At 42.5% G+C, this 18,063-nt stretch overlaps 1 protein-coding gene across 2 annotated transcripts in view; it reads right to left on the bottom strand.

Annotated features, from left to right (window-relative positions):
• The window catches only part of LOC123517628 (motor neuron and pancreas homeobox protein 1-like), a 63,801-nt gene extending 52,812 nt beyond the window's left edge, over window positions 1-10,989 (bottom strand). For both annotated transcript variants that reach the window (XM_045277922.1, XM_045277923.1), the window contains exon 1: window positions 10,205-10,989. In XM_045277922.1, coding sequence (XP_045133857.1) covers window positions 10,205-10,634 — 430 coding nt within the window. In that variant the 5' untranslated portion in view covers window positions 10,635-10,989. The remainder of the gene's footprint in view (window positions 1-10,204) is intronic.
• Window positions 10,990-18,063: the final 7,074 nt, after the last annotated feature.

Raw genomic sequence — 18,063 nt, 5'->3', positions numbered from 1 at the left:
ATATTATTCTTCACTCGTGTAAAAAAAAAGACAATAATTTCTGTGTGGCAAATATAGCATCTCCTCATTAGACCTTCGATTCCCTTACTGTTGGAATACTGCCACACTATTAACCACCCCTCAGTACCATGGCGTGTTTTCATATTCATTCTGGTCACTATTTGGTGATTTTATACAGCGTCAGAAATTCGTGTGAGGATTAAAATAGTGAAGAGTGGCCATTAATCTTCTGACTTCCATAGACCTTTCCTAATGTAAGTAAAATGGTCTAATGGTACACAAATCTTAAGGTAAAAATGAGTCCCAGTACTGAAGGGGGTTAAGGAGAAGATCACATGTCATAAAGGAGACAGATCCCACATCAAGTTTTCACACGCTCGCAAAAAAGTGTGATCCTTGAGGTGCACTAATTGACTCACCATATATTGAGGTAACCAAGATACGACAGATCTTCTCAAGTGTCTCCTTCCGATAACATAATGGGCCATGACTGAAGCGAGGAATTCAAAGTGTCTGCAGATGATTAGTGTGTTGTTATGTAAAGTATAAAACATGAGAGCATACAGGACAGTAAGTTGCTCTTATTTTATTTTTTATCTATTTATTTATTCATTTATTTTATTTATCTATTTTATTTTATATTATTATTTTTTTTTTTTTATTTATATTCTTTTTTGTGATGCTCTCATGTCCTTGCACTTTTGATTGTGTTGTGGTGAGGTGGAGTGCATGCCATCTCAATTACTGCCTATAGAATCTTCTCTCCGTGCGTAAGTTCATCTCGTGTGACTGGATACTGCATATTGATCCTTAACAGTGAGAAGAGCCAGGTAGGTGTGTGTGTGTGTGTATGTAGGTTTTACGATGCTTCTGTACAGCTTCAAGAAATCTAAATGAATCTGCGAATTACATTTTCTCATGCCACATAACATTTTTCTTTAATATAAGCCAATTAATTCATTCACATACAACTATAAGTGGAATTAAGATGAGTGTGTTTTGCTATGTCACCCCAAAATCATTTAGTCAAAATTCATATTCCTAAGAGTTTTGGCGTCTAGTGTTGGCTATTTTTAACAGACTTTCGCATTGTTATTGTGGATTTCAAGGGTGTTTTTACTGTCTCGATGTTAGTTCCACACGAATAATGTCCCAACATAGGAAAACACTCTTAAGGACCAAATCAATTATGCGTGTGGGCTTTGAAAATAATGGTAATGACTGAACAAAGCATTTAAGAACACAAGTCTAATTCAGTAGATTCAGGGGCAAGTATAGCAAGGCAGTGGCAGCCAGGGCAAGGAATGCTTCTACGTGTATGAAAAGGACACAGGCGAGAAGCTGCAAGAATTAAAAGAAGTGTAAAGCCTGTTTTTATCCCCTTAACATAGAAAAGAGGACTGTAATCTGGGAACCAATTTTGTTTTGAATATAAAGGTGTGTTAATACTTCTATATAGAAATTCAAGTCATAGGGAGAAAGATAGAACTAAAAGTATAAAGCCTATTTTTATCCCCAGAACATAGAAAATAGGACTGTAATCTAGAAGCCAATTTTGTTTCGAATATAAAGGTATGTTAATACTTCTTATACAGATTCAAGTCTTAGAGAGGAAGATAGAACTAAAAGCAGTGTAAAGCCCTTTTTTATCCCCAGAACACAGAAAATAGGACTGTAATCTAAGAACCAATTTTGTTTTGAATATAAAGGTGTGTTGATACTTTTTATAGAGATTGAAGTCGTAGGGAGGAAGATAAAGAGTTAAAGAAAAATCTGAAAAGCTCATCAGTGTCATATAATTTCTAATACAGCGATGTGTATTGTGTAAGACTTGAAAGATTGTCCAGAGTGTGTTCGTGCATTGTCATTATACCTTGTGCATTTAAGAGAATAATAGCCATGATAGTTATCTTTGTGATGCAAGTGTTGATAAGTCGTATGTGAATATTCTCCTCCTGTTAGGACACAACATATCAACGTGACGGCGCTAGAGGCTCTGTATAATTTGATAATGCAACCTCCCCTCCCCTGCTCTCTCTCTCTCTCTCTCTCTCTCTCTCTCTCTCTCTCTCTCTCTCTCTCTCTCTCTCTCTCTCTCTCTGTGTGTGTGTGTGTGTGTGTGTGTGTGTGTGTGTGTGTTATCGGGGTGATGGAAGCGACCCCAGGTGTGATGTCTTCACCTGAGTGGCTCTTAATCATGGGGATGGAATGCGTCTGAGAGAGAGAGAGAGAGAGAGAGAGAGAGAGAGAGAGAGAGAGAGATTGTGGTTATCAATTGATTTGCGTTATCTTTTTGAAATGTGTTTACAATTTTTTTATCGATCAGTCAGTCCTTTCTTTCATTCATCAGGTGTGTCTTGCGTGTGCATCAGATTGAATTACCTGTTCCGTTCTCTGTTTTGTCGTTTTGATTGTATAATTGGTATTGTAATTGTTTATCTGTCTGTCTGTGTCTGTTTTTCTGTCTATCTACCTGTCTAATTTGTGTGTGTGTGTCTGTGTGTTCGTTTTTCTATCTGTTTTTAGTTGTCCGTTGTCTCTCTGTATGTTTGTCTGTCTGTATGTGTCTGTCTTTTCATTGTCTCCTTTCCGTTTTAATATCTCTCTCTCTCTCTCTCTCTCTCTCTCTCTCTCTCTCTCTCTCTCTCTCTCTCTCTCTCTCTCTCTCTCTCTCTCTCTCTCTCTCTCTCTCTCTCTCTCTCTCTCTCTCTCTCTCTCTCTCTCTCTCTCTCTCTCTCTCTCTCTCTCTCTCTCTCTCTCTCTCTCTCTCTCTCTCTCTCTCTCTCTCTCTCTCTCTCTCTCTCTCTCTCTCTCTCTCTCTCTCTCTCTCTCTCTCTGTGTGTGGGAGGAGATAAGTAACCGTGATAAGTATAAAGGTTGGTGTCACCTTCACTATCAGATATGGCACCAACCTTTGCCTCTCCTCGTCCTCTTGTTCGCGCCCTGAGTGCCTTTAGCTTGTGTACTGCCAGGTTACACTCTCCCACCCTCTATCATCTCACTGTTTCAATACATTTTTCTTATTCTTATGGGTAACTCTCTCGTACTTGCTCGGGGACTGGCATCTAACTGGACTATTTTGCTGTTGCTTTTTTTTTTCTTTCTTTTTTTTAGGTTGCCCTTGGACAGATTTCCCTTCTTACATAAAATAATGCAGTTTCGGGTCACAGTCTTGGGTCACATACAGTCTCGGCTCTTGCACAGTCTCGGGTTGAGTGGTTATTCTCTCTGTGCGTTGATTTGCGTCACGTCACTCATTCATCTTTGGGTCAGTTTAAACACTTCTTTTATCATTTTCTTTGCATCTTGCTGGTCAGTTTAATCCCTTGAGTACCATGACGCGTTTCCATATTCATTCTGCTTAGCTACTATTTAGTGATTTTATGCAGCTTCAGAAACTTGTGTAGGGGATTAAAATAGTGAAGACTGTCGCTATAAATCTTCTTACCTCCATAGGCCCTTGCTAATGTCAATAAAATGGTCTAATCGTTTACAAATCTCAAGGCAAAAAAGCGTCCCAGTATTGAAAGGGTTAAGTAGTTCCTGTATCTTTTTTTTTTTTTTTTTTTTTTGCCTCTCGCAACACAGTTTAGGTACGAGTGTTTATCTGTATCACCTTCGTTCCTTCTCTCGCGGGACAGTTTGGGTAGAATGTTTCAGGCTATTGAGGAAAAAAGGTAAGGAATTGAGAGTGAGAGTGCGCTGTATCTTTCTTCTACCGAGGGATTGGTTGAATCAGAACCGAACTCTTGGTGTCTAGCGGTGAGTTAATCAGTGTACTAGAGAGCCACACCAGGATAACACACACACACACACACACACACATACACACCGCACTCAGTATACATTTCTTCGTATACTGATGCTCTCTGGACGATCTTTATTATTACAAGACGAACAAATTGAATTAAATCATTTTACTTCCATCCCTTTCATTCATTCCTTTCCTCATCTATTTTTATAAGCGAATGCATAGAAGCTGCTGCCCGTAAAAGTTGTTATTACTCACTCACAGCACAGAGGATCGCATCACGAAGCCAGAAAACCGAAGCACGTGTCAGTTATTCATCATCGTTGTGTTACGTGTGTACCTGCAAGGAGGTGCTGAGAGGCGCTAAGAACTTCTGTTACTCGTGTTATTCGTGTTACTCGTGTTATTCGTGTTGCATTAAAGAGCAATTATACATCGCATGCCTGATTAAATAAAGTGTTCCGGGAAAATTCCTTCGCTGGCTGTCTGGCGGTCGTTGTCTGTAGTGGACTTGTATACTAAGTTACGAAAGACCTCGAGTTGATAATGCACGAGTGGTTAGTTGTTCTATTTTACTTAACTTTTTTTGTGTGTTTTGCTCCTTTTTTTTCATTGGTGTGTTTATTTATTTATTTTTTCCAACCTATTAGCGTCCTTCACCTTTGTTCCTTTTTTTTTTTTATCTGTATTACAATTTCAATTTTTTTTTTTCTGAAATATGTGGAGATGGGATAAAAGTTTGAAGGAGGTTATCATTACTCTCTCTCTCTCTCTCTCTCTCTCTCTCTCTCTCTCTCTCTCTCTCTCTCTCTCTCTCTCTCTCTCTCTCTTTCATTAAAACCTACAACGCTGCATTCAAATCAAAAATATAATCTTCACCATTAACAGAAGCTAATTGGCACTGGTTACGCTTGTCGCAGTGCCACCTAAAAGTGTGACGCTGCCTGAGCTGTGCCATATGTGCTCGCGAGGTCATCCTACACTGCTTACCACTCTGTCTGAAATTGAGGGGTCATAGTGTGTGTGTGTGTGTGTGTGTGTGTGTGTTGGCGGCAGTGTGTCAGGGGTGTCAGGTGTGTGGTGCTATCTGGCGGCGCGTCACCTCCCGTCCGGTGTGTGTCACTCATCGGGTTATCAAGATTAATTGGAGTTTATCTTAAGGAGTTTTTAAAAAGGAGGAAAGAGGTCCTTGATAGATAGTGTAATAGACTCGTTATAGATTTCTCTCTCTCTCTCTCTCTCTCTCTCTCTCTCTCTCTCTCTCTCTCTCTCTCTCTCTCTCTCTCTCTCTCTCTCTCTCTCTCTCTCTCTCTCTCTCTCAAGATTAGGTTATGCAAAGCTAATTAAGTTTAGGTTAGGTTAAGTGAGATCATGTAAGACCAGGTTACGTCATATTTTATCAGGCGACCTATACTAACCTAATCTAACTTAACCAAGCTTATCTCCATACTAGCTTTGGCGACTAATCATAATTCTGTCAACAATAACCAAGTCCCCGGTCAAAGATCACACACACCGTAAGAGACGATACAATATTTGCTGTGGCTTCGAGAGTGCAATCTTTTGGCATGACACGAAGGAGCAAACGTGTCTCGGTGGCGATAAGACGTGAAGTGAAGTGGACAGTACAAGGGTGCGTGTGGAGAGGACGCGGCAGCTTATGTAAGACAACCAACCGCGACAGACCAACCAACCTACGAACGTCTGGAGCTACAATATGATGTAATGAGCGAGTCTATTCATTTTTAACACATAATTCTAACACTTAACCGTCACCTGCAGGACTTTAAGTAAACATGGCTGCCTACACGAGTCCTTGGTGGCGCGTCTGTGCGAATTACCTGCCGCGTTAATCTGAGGATAAGGAGTATTGAGGTGTAATATACAGAGGGCTGGGTGGAGTTAATTAGCGAGGCTGGCCCGAGTGTAATCAGCGGCGGGTGATAGCACGTAACGAGAGTCTTAATTACCCAGTTGAGGGATTACTCTCTTAATCCCCAGGTAGAGGCGAGGGTGTGGGTGTGGGAGCGAGTGTTAGGGTGTGGCTGGGTATAATAGTGTGGTTGTTGGGGTGTAGTGGAGGTGTCTTAAGGTGTAACAGTGGGTACGTATCAAGGCGTAGCGGGGAAAGGTGTTAGGGTGTAGCGTGGAGGTGTTAGGGTGTAGTGGTGTGGGTGTCAGGGTGTAGTGGTAATGTGGATATTAATGTGTCATATGTGTGTATCAGGGTGTGGCTATAGTGTAGGTGTCTAAGTGTAACATAAGGTGATATACTGGGAATTTTAGTTTCTCTTTGTACGTGTATGTATGTATGTATATATGTATGCATGCATGTATGTATGTATGCACGCATATGTGTGTATAGTATAAGTTTCGATTTCTATAGGACACAGTTGTATCTCAGTATTGGTTTTTATTGCCCTGTGTTGTATTTATATCTCCATATAGTGTGTGTGTGTGTGTGTGTGTGTGTGTGTGTGTGTGTGTGTGTGTGTGTGTGTGTGTGTGTGTGTGTGTGTGTTTATATCTTCGATAAGCCAAAGATAAGAAGAGAATTATGAGCGTGTCTGTGGGTCGGCACTGTTTTTCATGCCCGCTGTTCGCAAGGTGCACCACGCCTCACCCAACATCCCACGCTGGCGCATCACCGCACCCACAACAAGATTTCTCTTTCCTGTATAGTGATTTACCCTTGACGTGTGATTGAAAAGAATTCATGTTACTTGTATTACTGCATTACTAAACTAACATTTCGGTGCCCACACCTTTCCAACAGCTGGCTGCACTTATCCCGCATCCTCAGGTGTAGAGCGTGGCACACAATACACTAAGCAGATGAAGACGAAAGCAGAGCACACGTTCACGTAATTATTCTACACACTACTCTAGAATTAGCGGCCGTGACACCTGTAAGGTAACACATTACATCGTCATATAATTAATTGTATCACACACAATCTGAAGGCTCGCCCAAATAGCACCTGTAGTGAGATAGAGCGTACCTGCGTATAGATAGTAGAGATAAACCTGTTATAGATACGCCACAGAGACTACCTGGAGCCGCGTGGGTAGCTTGTGACTTGTAAACAGAGGAATTTGACTGAAAAATCAACATGCATTTCCACACTCATGATATACAAGTTGATATACTAATTTCTATACATGCACTCTATTCCAGTACCTTTGTGACACCTGCTTTATTACGTGCACCACCTGTACTGGGTGTGTGATACGCTGCACGAGTCACATATTAAGCCACCCCACACCAGCACTACACAGAGGCCTCCACCTGCCACGCTATTGCAGCTCAAGTGTTTACGTGACATGATCAATTCACAATGTTGCTTATCTGGCAAAGTAGGCACTGCATCACCTGCTTCTTCCTTGTTTGTTGTTGTTGTTGTTAGTGTTGGTGTTGTTGTTGTTGTTATTTCATCATCTTTGTATATTCTTGTCGTTGTTGTTTCATTGATAACAGTGATGATGATATTAGTAATAGTAGTAGCAACAGCAATAGTAATAGTAGTAGTAGTAGTAGTAGTAGTAGCAGTAGTAGCAGCAGCAGCAGTAGCAGTAGCAGCAGCAGCAGCAGCAGTAGCAGCAGCAGCAGCAGCAGCAGCAGCAGCAGCAGCAGCAGCAGCAGCAGTGGTGGCAGCAGCAGCAGCAGCAGCAGCAGCAGCAGCAGCAGCAGCAGCAGCAGCAGCAGCAGCAGTGGTTGTGGTGCAGTGGTGGTGTGGTGCAGTGCAGCAGCAGCAGGTTGGTGTTGTGCAGCAGCAGCAGCAGCAGCAGTTGTTGCAGTTGCAGCAGCAGCAGTGGCAGCAGCAGCAGCAGCAGTGGCAGCAGCAGCAGCAGCAGCAGCAGCAGCAGCAGCAGCAGCAGCAGCAGCAGCAGCAGCAACAGCAGTAGCAGCAGTAGTAGTAGTAGTAGTAGTAGTAGTAGTAGTAGTAGTAGTAGTTGTAGAAGAAGTAGTAATAGTAGTAGAAGTAGTAACAGCAGAAAAATGGCAATAGTAAAAAAATTGAAGTTATTTTCCTTAGTATTCATGTTAGTATTATTAGTAGTAGCTGTAGTGAGTAGAGAGACAGTCTTTTCAATCTATACGTGGCAGCGTTCCTCAGTGTTGGGCAGGGAGGGGGAGTAAAGGGCACCAGCACAGTGGCCGCGAAACCTTCCCTTGGGAACTTTAATCCCCCCAACGAAAATATACAAAAGCAGGCATTTGACTTTCAGTATTAATTCCTTTCCCCCTCTCCATTTTGAATTCAATCTCGCATAATGGAAAGATAAACTAAATGTGAAAAAACTTACCTTGATTTTACTGTAATGTTGTTTTTGTTATTATTATTTTTGTTATTATTATTATTATTATTATTATTATTATTATTATTATTATTATTATTATTATTATTATTATTATCATTATTATTGTTATTATTATTATTATTATTATTATTATTATTATTATTATTATTATTATTATTATTATTATTATTATTATTATTATTATTATTATTATTATTATTATTATCATTATCATTATTATCATTATTATTATTATCGTTATTATTACCATCATTATTGTTGTTATTATAAGTGCTACTTATTTATTTTAATTTTTTTATTATTGTCATCATTATTATCTACAGCGATAACCATAATCACTGCTTCCATTGCTAATACATTATTACACTAACTACTACTATTATTTTGTTATTACATATTGTTATTACTTATTATCAATATTGTTATTATTATTGGTGTTGTTGTTGCTATAATTGTTACTATTATTATTATTATTATTATTATTATTATTATTATTATTATTATTATTATTATCATTATTTTCATTGTTATTATCATCATCATTATCATTATTACTGTTATTTAGAGCATTTTTTTTTCTATCTCAATTAAAAATTTCCGGTGTACCTTCATATGTTTATGTCTTCACGGGCTCTGCTTTCAACCAGTGCCACGTTTTGATATTAGAATCATGTTTTTAATTCAATCTACTACTACTACTACTACTACTACTACTACTACTACTACTACTACTACTACTACTACTACTACTACTACTACTACTCTACTACTACTTCTACTACTACTACTACTACTACTACTACTACTACTACTACTCCTACTCTTACTACTCCTACTGCAACTACTACTACTGCTGCTGTTACAGCTATCATCATTATTATTATTATTATTACTATTATTATTATTATTATTATTATTATTATTATTATTATTATTATTATTATTATTATTATTATTATTATTATTATTATTATTATTATTATTATTATTATTATTATTATTATTATTATTATCATTATTATTGTTATTATCATTATTATTATTATTATTATTATTATTATTATTATTATTATTATTATTATTATTATTATTATTATTATTATTATTATTATTATTATTATTATTATTATTATTATTATGATAATACTAATAATCATTATTAATATTGTTGTTATAATGATTATTATTATTGTTATTGTTCGTGTGTTTGTTGTTGCCTTGCTCTTACTTGTTACTGATACTATTTACACTTTTCTTTTAATCATCATCATCATCATCTTCACCATTTCATCATCATCACTCTTTTTACTTCATCTCCTTCAACGAGTTTCCCACAGTCCAGTCAGGCATCCCGTGCATTGCTGCTCACCTGCTCCCCTCACCCCGAGCCTCTCAGTAGCCTTTCATGCCTTCTCAACTTCTTCCTCTGTGACATTTTCCCTGGAGCTCTTTGTGTCGTGATCAACCCACTTCCTTCCTCCCGATACTCAAACGTTGTGGCCTCGCTGTTTGTATTGTCAATATATATATTTTAGTTTTTTTTTCTTTCTTATGTGATATGCTATGATTAGATAGGTGATTAATATATATATTGTTTTTTATTTCGTTTTGAAGTTTTTGTTATTCATTTATTTGCCAACTATTTATTTAGTCATTATGTGTTTTTTTCACTTTTTTCTTTTGTTTCCCTTAATTGAAATCGGTATGTACAGTGCGACGCAGGGTTCTTGTTCCTGCGTGTGAGCGATGAACCAAAACAACTGAACTTTCTAGCATGTTAAGAAGTAAGAGCACTTTTTGTATTTCAGTTTTGTTTATTTACCTTTTTTTTTTTTAATTCGCAACTTTTGCAGTGTGTCATGTTCAGTTTATCAGAGATTGTGATGCCCTATTTGTGATTGAGTTATATTTTCTCGGGATGGTTTCTCGATTCATTTTAATTTGGAAGGCAAGGGTTGAGAGGCGGGGCCGGTGTGGCAAGAGCGCGGTCGAGGGTTGTGGTGACACGTGAGGAAGCAGGTGTGGCGTGTGGGGGAGGTTAGGCAGGTGGACAAATCACTGACAATACGCGTGGTCGGCGTGCCAGGTGTAGTGAGGGTGTGGCTGAACATAGTGAGAGGGTGTACTCACCGGCTAGGTCTGGGTGTAGTCTGGGGTACATGAGACCCGCACGAGCGAACCAGTCAAGGGCGGCGGGCGGAAGGGCGGCGGCACCATTCTTGAGAGCAGAGAGAGCCTGGGCGTCCAGAAGAGGAGAGGCTGCTCCTGGTGGGAAGGCAGCGGTGGGAAAGAGGGCGGGTGGCACCGGGTATTGATAGAGGTGTGGAGGCATCAGAGGCACCGTGCCTGTCCCCAGCACCCCTGAGGCGCGTCCCAGCAGCGCCGGAGAGGCCAAGGAGTGGGGCGGCGGCTGAGGGCTATGGGGCGGCGATGGCCCTGGGGAGCCACCAGCCTCATGCGAAAGGGCGGCGGGGCTGAGGGCACGCCGCCCGCTTCCCTCTACTACCTCGCGCGACAACAGCGACTCTATACAGAACGACTTTCTCTCACTGCTCGCCATGCCGGCGGCGGCGCTGGTGGCGCTGGCGGTGCTGGTGGTGGCGGCGGTTGTAGTGGCTGCGACGGCGGCGGCGGAAAGTCAGTATCGCGGCTGGTGACCCAGACAGCCGCCCTTCCCCACCATCACCTGTGGGCACAGTCTATCCAGCACTGCCACTGGGCACTCAGTAGCCTGCTGGTGTCCGTATAGGGTGTGTGTGTCTGGTGGCGAGCACGGACGCAAAGTCGTGAAGGGTGCGGCGGAGGGTCGCGTGGTGGCGGGCGCGTGTATGATGGAGAGCGCGGGCGTGGTAGTTTGCACGGGCGTGTGTGTCGACGGCGGGGTGCGGCGGGCGTCTGGCATCACCGTCATCACATCACCATTTCACACCATTTGTACCACTAATGAAAACCCTGCCACCATTATCCCCGGCCGCCGCCCATTGGCTCACGGTCCACAGCCGGGGACGCCTGCCGCCACTTCGCGATTGGCCAGCCTGGCCGCGGCTCCTCCCTAATGGACGTGCGGTGCTGCCCACTGGCTGAGAAAGACAGAGCCGAGACCTGATTGGGAATGAGGCGGCTGTGGGCGGGTTACAGCGAGGCATCCCGCCCCCGAGATCAATATCCTGGTAGATGGTTGGTGAAGTGGGTTTAATGCCTGATTACACGGCTCAGTCCTGCCGCCTACCCCCCCTTCCCCTTATTCCCCTTCCTCCTCTTGGACTCCTACGCCTCCTCTTCCGCCTCCCACCCCCTGCCCATCTCCCTCCTCCCAGCTTCAGCTTGCCTTCTACTTATCTCTCTTCACTCCCAAGCATCCACCTGCGCTCCTCCACTCCTGCAGCCTCCACGCCTCCTCCACCTGCAGGCCTCACCTCACACACGCCTCACTATTGCAGTCTTCGCCATACAGCCTCTCACTCCTTCCTGCACTACCGCAAACGTGTCCTCATTCCCTCATCCCCATCGCCAGCTGGGGTTCACACAGCCTGCTTGAACCCGCGGGGCGCCACATGACGGACGAGACCTTGCCTTGTGAGACAGAAGGGAGAAGGCGGTGAGGGCAAGGAAGGAAGGACGAGAGTGGAAGGAGGGGGGAAGAAGGAGGAAGTTGGAGAGGGAGGAGGGGAAGGGAGGGAGGAGATGAGGGGACGCTTAATTCCTGTCTCAGAGCACATTTCTCGCCCCGGAGGAAGGTGTGGGGCGCCGGGGGGTCTGAGGTGGTGAGTGACGCCCGGGGAAGGTGAGTCCCTTGGGTCTCGGGAAGGGCAGCCTCGGGGCGTCCGTGGCGAAGGGAGGCATCCACACCCCTGGGAGGAAAAACTATACGTAAGTGTGAAGGGAAGAGAGAGAGAGAGAGAGAGAGAGAGAGAGAGAGAGAGAGAGAGAGAGAGAGAGAGAGAGAGAGAGAGAGAGAGAGAGAGAGAGAGAGAGAGATGCACTTCTTCCTATCTTATATATGAAGTCTCCTTTTCTCTCTCTCTCTCTCTCTCTCTCTCTCTCTCTCTCTCTCTCTCTCTCTCCATTCCTATTTCCTCTCCTTCAACTGCAAGACCTCAAAACCTTGGTGTTCCTCCCTTCCTCCTTCCTTCTCTCTCTCTTCCTTCCCCTCCTCCATCCCAGCACCCACTCCTCGGCCCCCCCTTCTCCCATCATTACGCCCCCTTCCCCCGTGGAGCGCGAGTCTCCAACAGAATAATGAGAAGCGTAAACCAGAAATTAGTTCGTATTCATGAATGGAAATTTATGCCGCTACCAAGATCGTAAACCGGAGAGAGAGAGGGAGAGGGAGAGAGAGAGGAGGGTGGAGAGGGGAAGGGGAATAAGGGAACGAGGGAAAGAGTGGTAAGAGAGAAGGGGAAATGGGAGAGGGAGAAAGAAAAATTGGTATAGAAATAGGTAGAAGATGAAAAGAGGCAAGGAGAGAGAGAGAGAGAGAGAGAGGTGTTAGGGAGGCAGGGACAAGACAAACCAACAAAGAGACAGACAGACGGACAGAAAAAGAAAGCAAATAAAAGAGAGAGAAAATGTGAAAATAAAGAGGGGAGGAAGAGAGAAAGAGAAAGGGAGGCCTGGAGAGAAAGAGAACAGGTATATAGAGAGTCAATAAACAAAAAAGTGGAGAGATCAGTGGTTTATTTTTAGAGGAACACAGAGAGAGAGAGAGAGAGAGAGAGAGAGAGAGAGAGAAAGAGAAAGAGAACGAGATGGGGAGAAAGGGGAAAAATGAGGAAAAAAAAAAAGGCGGCAGTGCAAACCAGTGAAATAGAGGGGAGGGAGAAAAAGAGAAAAGAAAAGGGAGAGAGAGAGAGAGAGAAGTAAGAGAAGTTACCTGGATGCAAGGAGGAGGGAAAGAGAGCATCAGACACGGAGGGGTAGAGGAGGAGAGGGAAATGCTTGGCCGACTCAAGGGAAATGAGGTGAAAAAGCCAGTCAGGACGAAGATAGATCGTTACCTAGCAGGGAGGAGGGAAGAGAAAGGCAGGAGGGAGGGAGGCTGGTAAGAGAAAGAGAGAGAGAGAGGGGCAGAAGCGGAAAGATGAGAGGAAGTAGAGTTTGAGAGGTAGAAAAAGGAGAGGTGGAGTTAGAGAGAGAGAGAGAGAGAGAGAGAGAGAGAGAGAGAGGGAGAGCTGATGATGGTGACGAAATAATCTCTTGAAAATCTTGGTCTCATTTCCACACTTCCAAACGAACAAAAAGAAAAAAAAGATAAAAAAAAAATGAGACGAAAAAGAATGCAGCAAAAATAGAGGAGGTTGATGAGGGAAGGTTCAGGAAAAGAAAACGAGAAAAGGACTAGGGAAAAAGAAAAAAAAAGATGTGAGGAATGAGAGAAAATAGCGAATAGGGTTTAATGGTAAAAATGAAAAGAAGAAGAAGAAAGAGTTAAGTGAAGATGGAACAAGGAAATGCAAAACAAAGATGAGAATGAAGGGAGAAGAAAGAGAGGAAAAGAAAGAAAAAATGGATAGAAAAGCAGTGAATGAAAGCGAAAAAAGTAAAATTTACGATAATCTGAAAGAAAACATGAAGGATAGAACGGAAAGAGGAAGAAAGAAAGAGTGGAACAGGGAAAAGGAAGAAGATGTGAAAAGACGAATAGGAAAGGAGCGAAATAGAGAAGAGAAAAGGAGAAAAAATAGTAGAGGAAAATACGAACCATGAGGAGGAGGAGGAGGAGGAGGAGGAGGAGGACTAGAAGAAATACAAATGAAAAAGATGATGAAGAAGAGATACAAAGGAAGAGTAAACCGTAGTAGGTCTTGAGGTGTTTCCTACATGTAGCTCACAATAGACAGCATAGAGCCGTGGATGAAGGCTCCTGCCCACTCACCGCTCCCCTTATAGCTATCGCTGCTCTCCCTATACCAAGGATCGCAAAAGAAGAAAAGAATGCCATGCAGAGTGGACAAACTGCTTGGGATTCTCACTGGAAAGAGATTAATCTTTCCAGTACTGGGATGTATTTTTACCTTGAGATTTGTGTACGATTAGACCATTTTATTGACATTAGGAAGGGGCTATGGAGGTCAAAAGATTAATGGCCACAATCTTCACTATTTTCATCTCCCACATACGTTTCTAAAGCTGCAGAAAATCACCAAATAGTAACCAAAATGAATACGGAAACGCAACACGGTATTGAAGGCGTTAAGACTACCACAATGGCTGATTCTCTCCACTTTATCAATGAATCGGTGAAGCGTTTACATGAAAGCATTTAGCGGAGAACATCAGTAAAACATTGACACGAACGTATTTTTTACTTGAGAATATCAGTAAAACATTGGCATAAAAATATTTAGTTGAGAATGTGAAAAAACTTTGACCTAAATTAATTTCTTAGTTGTGAAGTAAACCCAAAAAGAATTTCTAAGATGAGAATATCAGTAAATCTAACAACAGCTTCAATAAAGGAACATTTCGTGGGTAAATCCATAATCTATTTCTATTTACAATTTTCTATGACATAACTGCTGAAGTGGATTGGAATATGAAAATAGCTAGATAGATAAATAAATAAGTAAATAAATGAGTGCAGTCTGCTCTTAAAACTTGGAAGTGTTGGCTTGTCGACGTTAGAAGATAAGAAGAGTCTGACCAATTATTTTGAGGAGGAGGAGGAGGAGGAGGAGGAGGAAGAAGAAGAAGAGGAAGACGAGGAGGAGGAAAAACAAGTAGATAAGTAGAATAGGATAGGAGTGAAAAGAAGAGAATGGACAGGGCCGAAGGATGATATGGTGAGAAAGTGTAAGAATAATGAGAAATAGAAAAAAGAAAAAACAAAGCAGAGAGCAGAATAAAATGAAAATGCAGATAGAAAAAAAAGATTGGTGTTGTGAGTTGAGATGGAAGGAAGGATGTGGGAGAGGAGGAAGAAGGAAGGGCAAGAAGGAATTGGGGAGATGAAGAAGGAGGGAGGAGGAGCCACAATCCCTCACCTAAGCCAGTAATCACTTGGCTAAACACTCCTCCCACAAGTTCCTTAATTACCCTCTCTCTCTCTCTCTCTCTCTCTCTCTCTCTCTCTCTCTCTCTCTCTCTCTCTCTTTTAGAGAGAGAGAGAGAGAGAGAGAGAGAGAGAGAGAGAGAGAGAGAGAGAGATTATTCAAACTATTTTCTCAACTTGAGAAGTTGACAGATTTATCTCCAAAGACATTTTGTTCATTACATCATACTTTCTTTCTCCGACAGAGACCGAGCTGCGAGGAGGAGATGCCGTCAAGATAACGCTGTCATGATAGCGGTTTTAAGTAATGTTGATGTCTGCCTTTCAGATGTGAAGTCTTGCTTGTATGGTAACTAACCTTCCATCACCAAAACTCAAGGATAGAACATCTTGTTACTTGCTGCTATGGTAGCTTCGCGTTAGTGTTCAGTGCGTGTTTATCAGTATATAGGCATATTTCTGCCTCATACAATTGTGCACTTAACGTGTGTTAAGCCACGCTTTCACACCCTGCACATACCGCCTTGCTGAAGCGATCACTAAAATCTGTCTATCGTGATAAGCTGAGTTTTGTTTTGTCTTTAGTTTAATTTTCTTTATTATATTTCAATTATTTTGTGCAATTAAAGCGATTAAACATGCCATAACTTGCTAAAATGAATGAAGTATACAGGCTGCGTCATCACCGTCCCTGCAGGCGGGGGCATGTCCGTGGCGCTTCTGGGTCAGGGCATTGTTGTGGCCGCACCCGCTGCTATAATTGTTATGTAACATAAGGAAGCATCATAAAGAGAAATTAAGTTTTAGTGCACTACTACAGCAATGAAGGGACAAACTTTCTCCCTGATTTCTTGAGTGTCATCTTTCATTATATTTGAAATGGATGAATTTACACATCGAATAAACTATTGCGAGCGACACTGCCAGGCTTTAGTGGCAGTTGCAAAAGATGGAATAAGAATGTAGTGTGAAAAATTAGCGGACGAAAGAAAAAAAAAAAAGATATCGCTTGGTAACATCTATGTTAAACTGTCTTTGATGGTGTGTTTGAAGAGTGTGTGTGTGTGTGTGTGTGTGTGTGTGTGTGTGTGTGTGTGTGTCACCGAATAACGGCAATGCTATTGTGTAAAGACAAAGGTGATTAGTGTGGTGAGTGCGGCGAGATGCTGGTGGTAGGAGCGTAATGAACACATGCAGGAGACGGCGCATGTTTGAGTAATGAGGCGGATTCCCGAGCGTTAGGTGTGTGGACAAAATATCTACATTAAGACACTCCAGGAAGTTTGAAGAAAGACGCTAAGCTGCTTATCGATGTTGTTTAAACATAATTATGTAAGAGGTAATGAAAGGGGAGTGCAGGAATACTACACAAGTAGTAGTAAAGAAAATATGTTGATAAGATAACAGTCTTTGCCGAGAGTGTTGGCTGTGTAAACTGAAGTAGCAGAAGATGGGCCACGCTCACCATCCAGCGTGAGTGAGGCCTTTGCTGTTCGTGTTTGTGTGTGCTGGGGAAATTTACACTCATGGCGGATCATTCACCTGTCCTCAGCCTTAATTTGGTCGCTGAGGTTGTCACCCACTCACCGACATGTCCAGTTCTATAAAATTAAGGATGATCCGTTGTAGACTTAGATGTAGTTGTGTGGCGGCATTATCTCACCTAATAATGCTGCAAGTGAACAAAAAGGAAACGATCTTGAGTGTTAAGGAGAAAACATTTCCATTTATCGTTTTTTTTTTTCAAAATGTTATTCTAAGGTTATAAGTCATTTTACCGTGAAATGATTGACATAGAGTTCATGTGACCATCAAGTACTTCAGTATTCAGACCAAATGGGCCGCAGTCCATCTGGGCGTGGGAGAATTTGAGATTCTCTCTTTCTCTTTTGTTCGAGATGAAAGATGTTATACATGCAGAGTGACTTGTGTATAGTTATTCAGTTGGATGTTTAAAAGAAAGGAAGTGCACCATAGACTTCTACTGTATTCTACAACGCTCCCTGCCGGACGACTTGAAATACATGTGATATATGAACATTTTCAGTCGCGTGGTAAAGAACGCTCTGTGTTAAGAAGGGCAATGTCATTATATTTAAGAATACGGTAGCATAGTAAAAAGTGACAAGAGATGGCCTTCAGAAAGCCATTTTATCTATGAGAACGCTTTTCTGCAGCTTCCGGTAAGCTTGTAGTTGGAATTCCTGAACTTTAAGCAGGAGAGCATGAGCAATCTGTAGGGAGGCTTCGACTGTAGAGCAGACAGCAGGACTGACTGTGCCATAGTGAAGCAAGACACCATGGAGGAAGCACAGGAACAGGCGCTCCATGATGGGGCAGAGTGCATTGCCATGCGCATGGCTGGTTTGATGGACGGAGTGATGTACGTGATGGGTGAAGACCTGACGAACACTTCAGAAGCCTGGACCTTAGTAGGTGCCAAGAAAAGGCGGCGAGAAGAAAAGAAACAAATACGGAGGAAAGGATCACGTTACCAAATGAATGACAGGTCTGGCTGGCGCAGGGAAAATGATTGGCGTATAGAAAAACCAAGAGAAAGGCCACATCAGAGGACGTACACAGTCACACAAGCTGCTGTCCTCGTTGAGAGCACGAAGCACCTGGATGACATGGAGGATGGTTGGGCCGTGCCTCCTGATCTCCAGCGCCCCACGCACCACCCAGCACGGAATGCGGCAGCCGACCACAGCACAGATGACATATCGGGATGGGACGCGCCGCCTCAGGACCTGGGATGGGATGTGCCACCTGAAGAATTAACAGGCTGGGATTTGTAACCAGAAGACATGGACGGCAAAACAGCAAAGGATGTCTGACCTGACGACCTGGACAATACAGCAGCCTGGGACGTGTGACATGACGACCAATGAACAGCTGAACAGGTTAGGATGTGTGACCTGACGACCTGCTCCCCACACTCCTCCCTCTCCTTGGACTAGTAATGACCGCCCTAGACCAGAGATCACTTTGATGCATT

This window comes from Portunus trituberculatus, chromosome 42 (genome assembly GCF_017591435.1).
Source record: "Portunus trituberculatus isolate SZX2019 chromosome 42, ASM1759143v1, whole genome shotgun sequence".
Lineage (NCBI taxonomy): Eukaryota > Metazoa > Arthropoda > Malacostraca > Decapoda > Portunidae > Portunus > Portunus trituberculatus.
The sequence above is the reverse complement of the archived record's forward strand: the minus strand, read 5'-3'. Positions and strand labels throughout refer to the sequence as shown.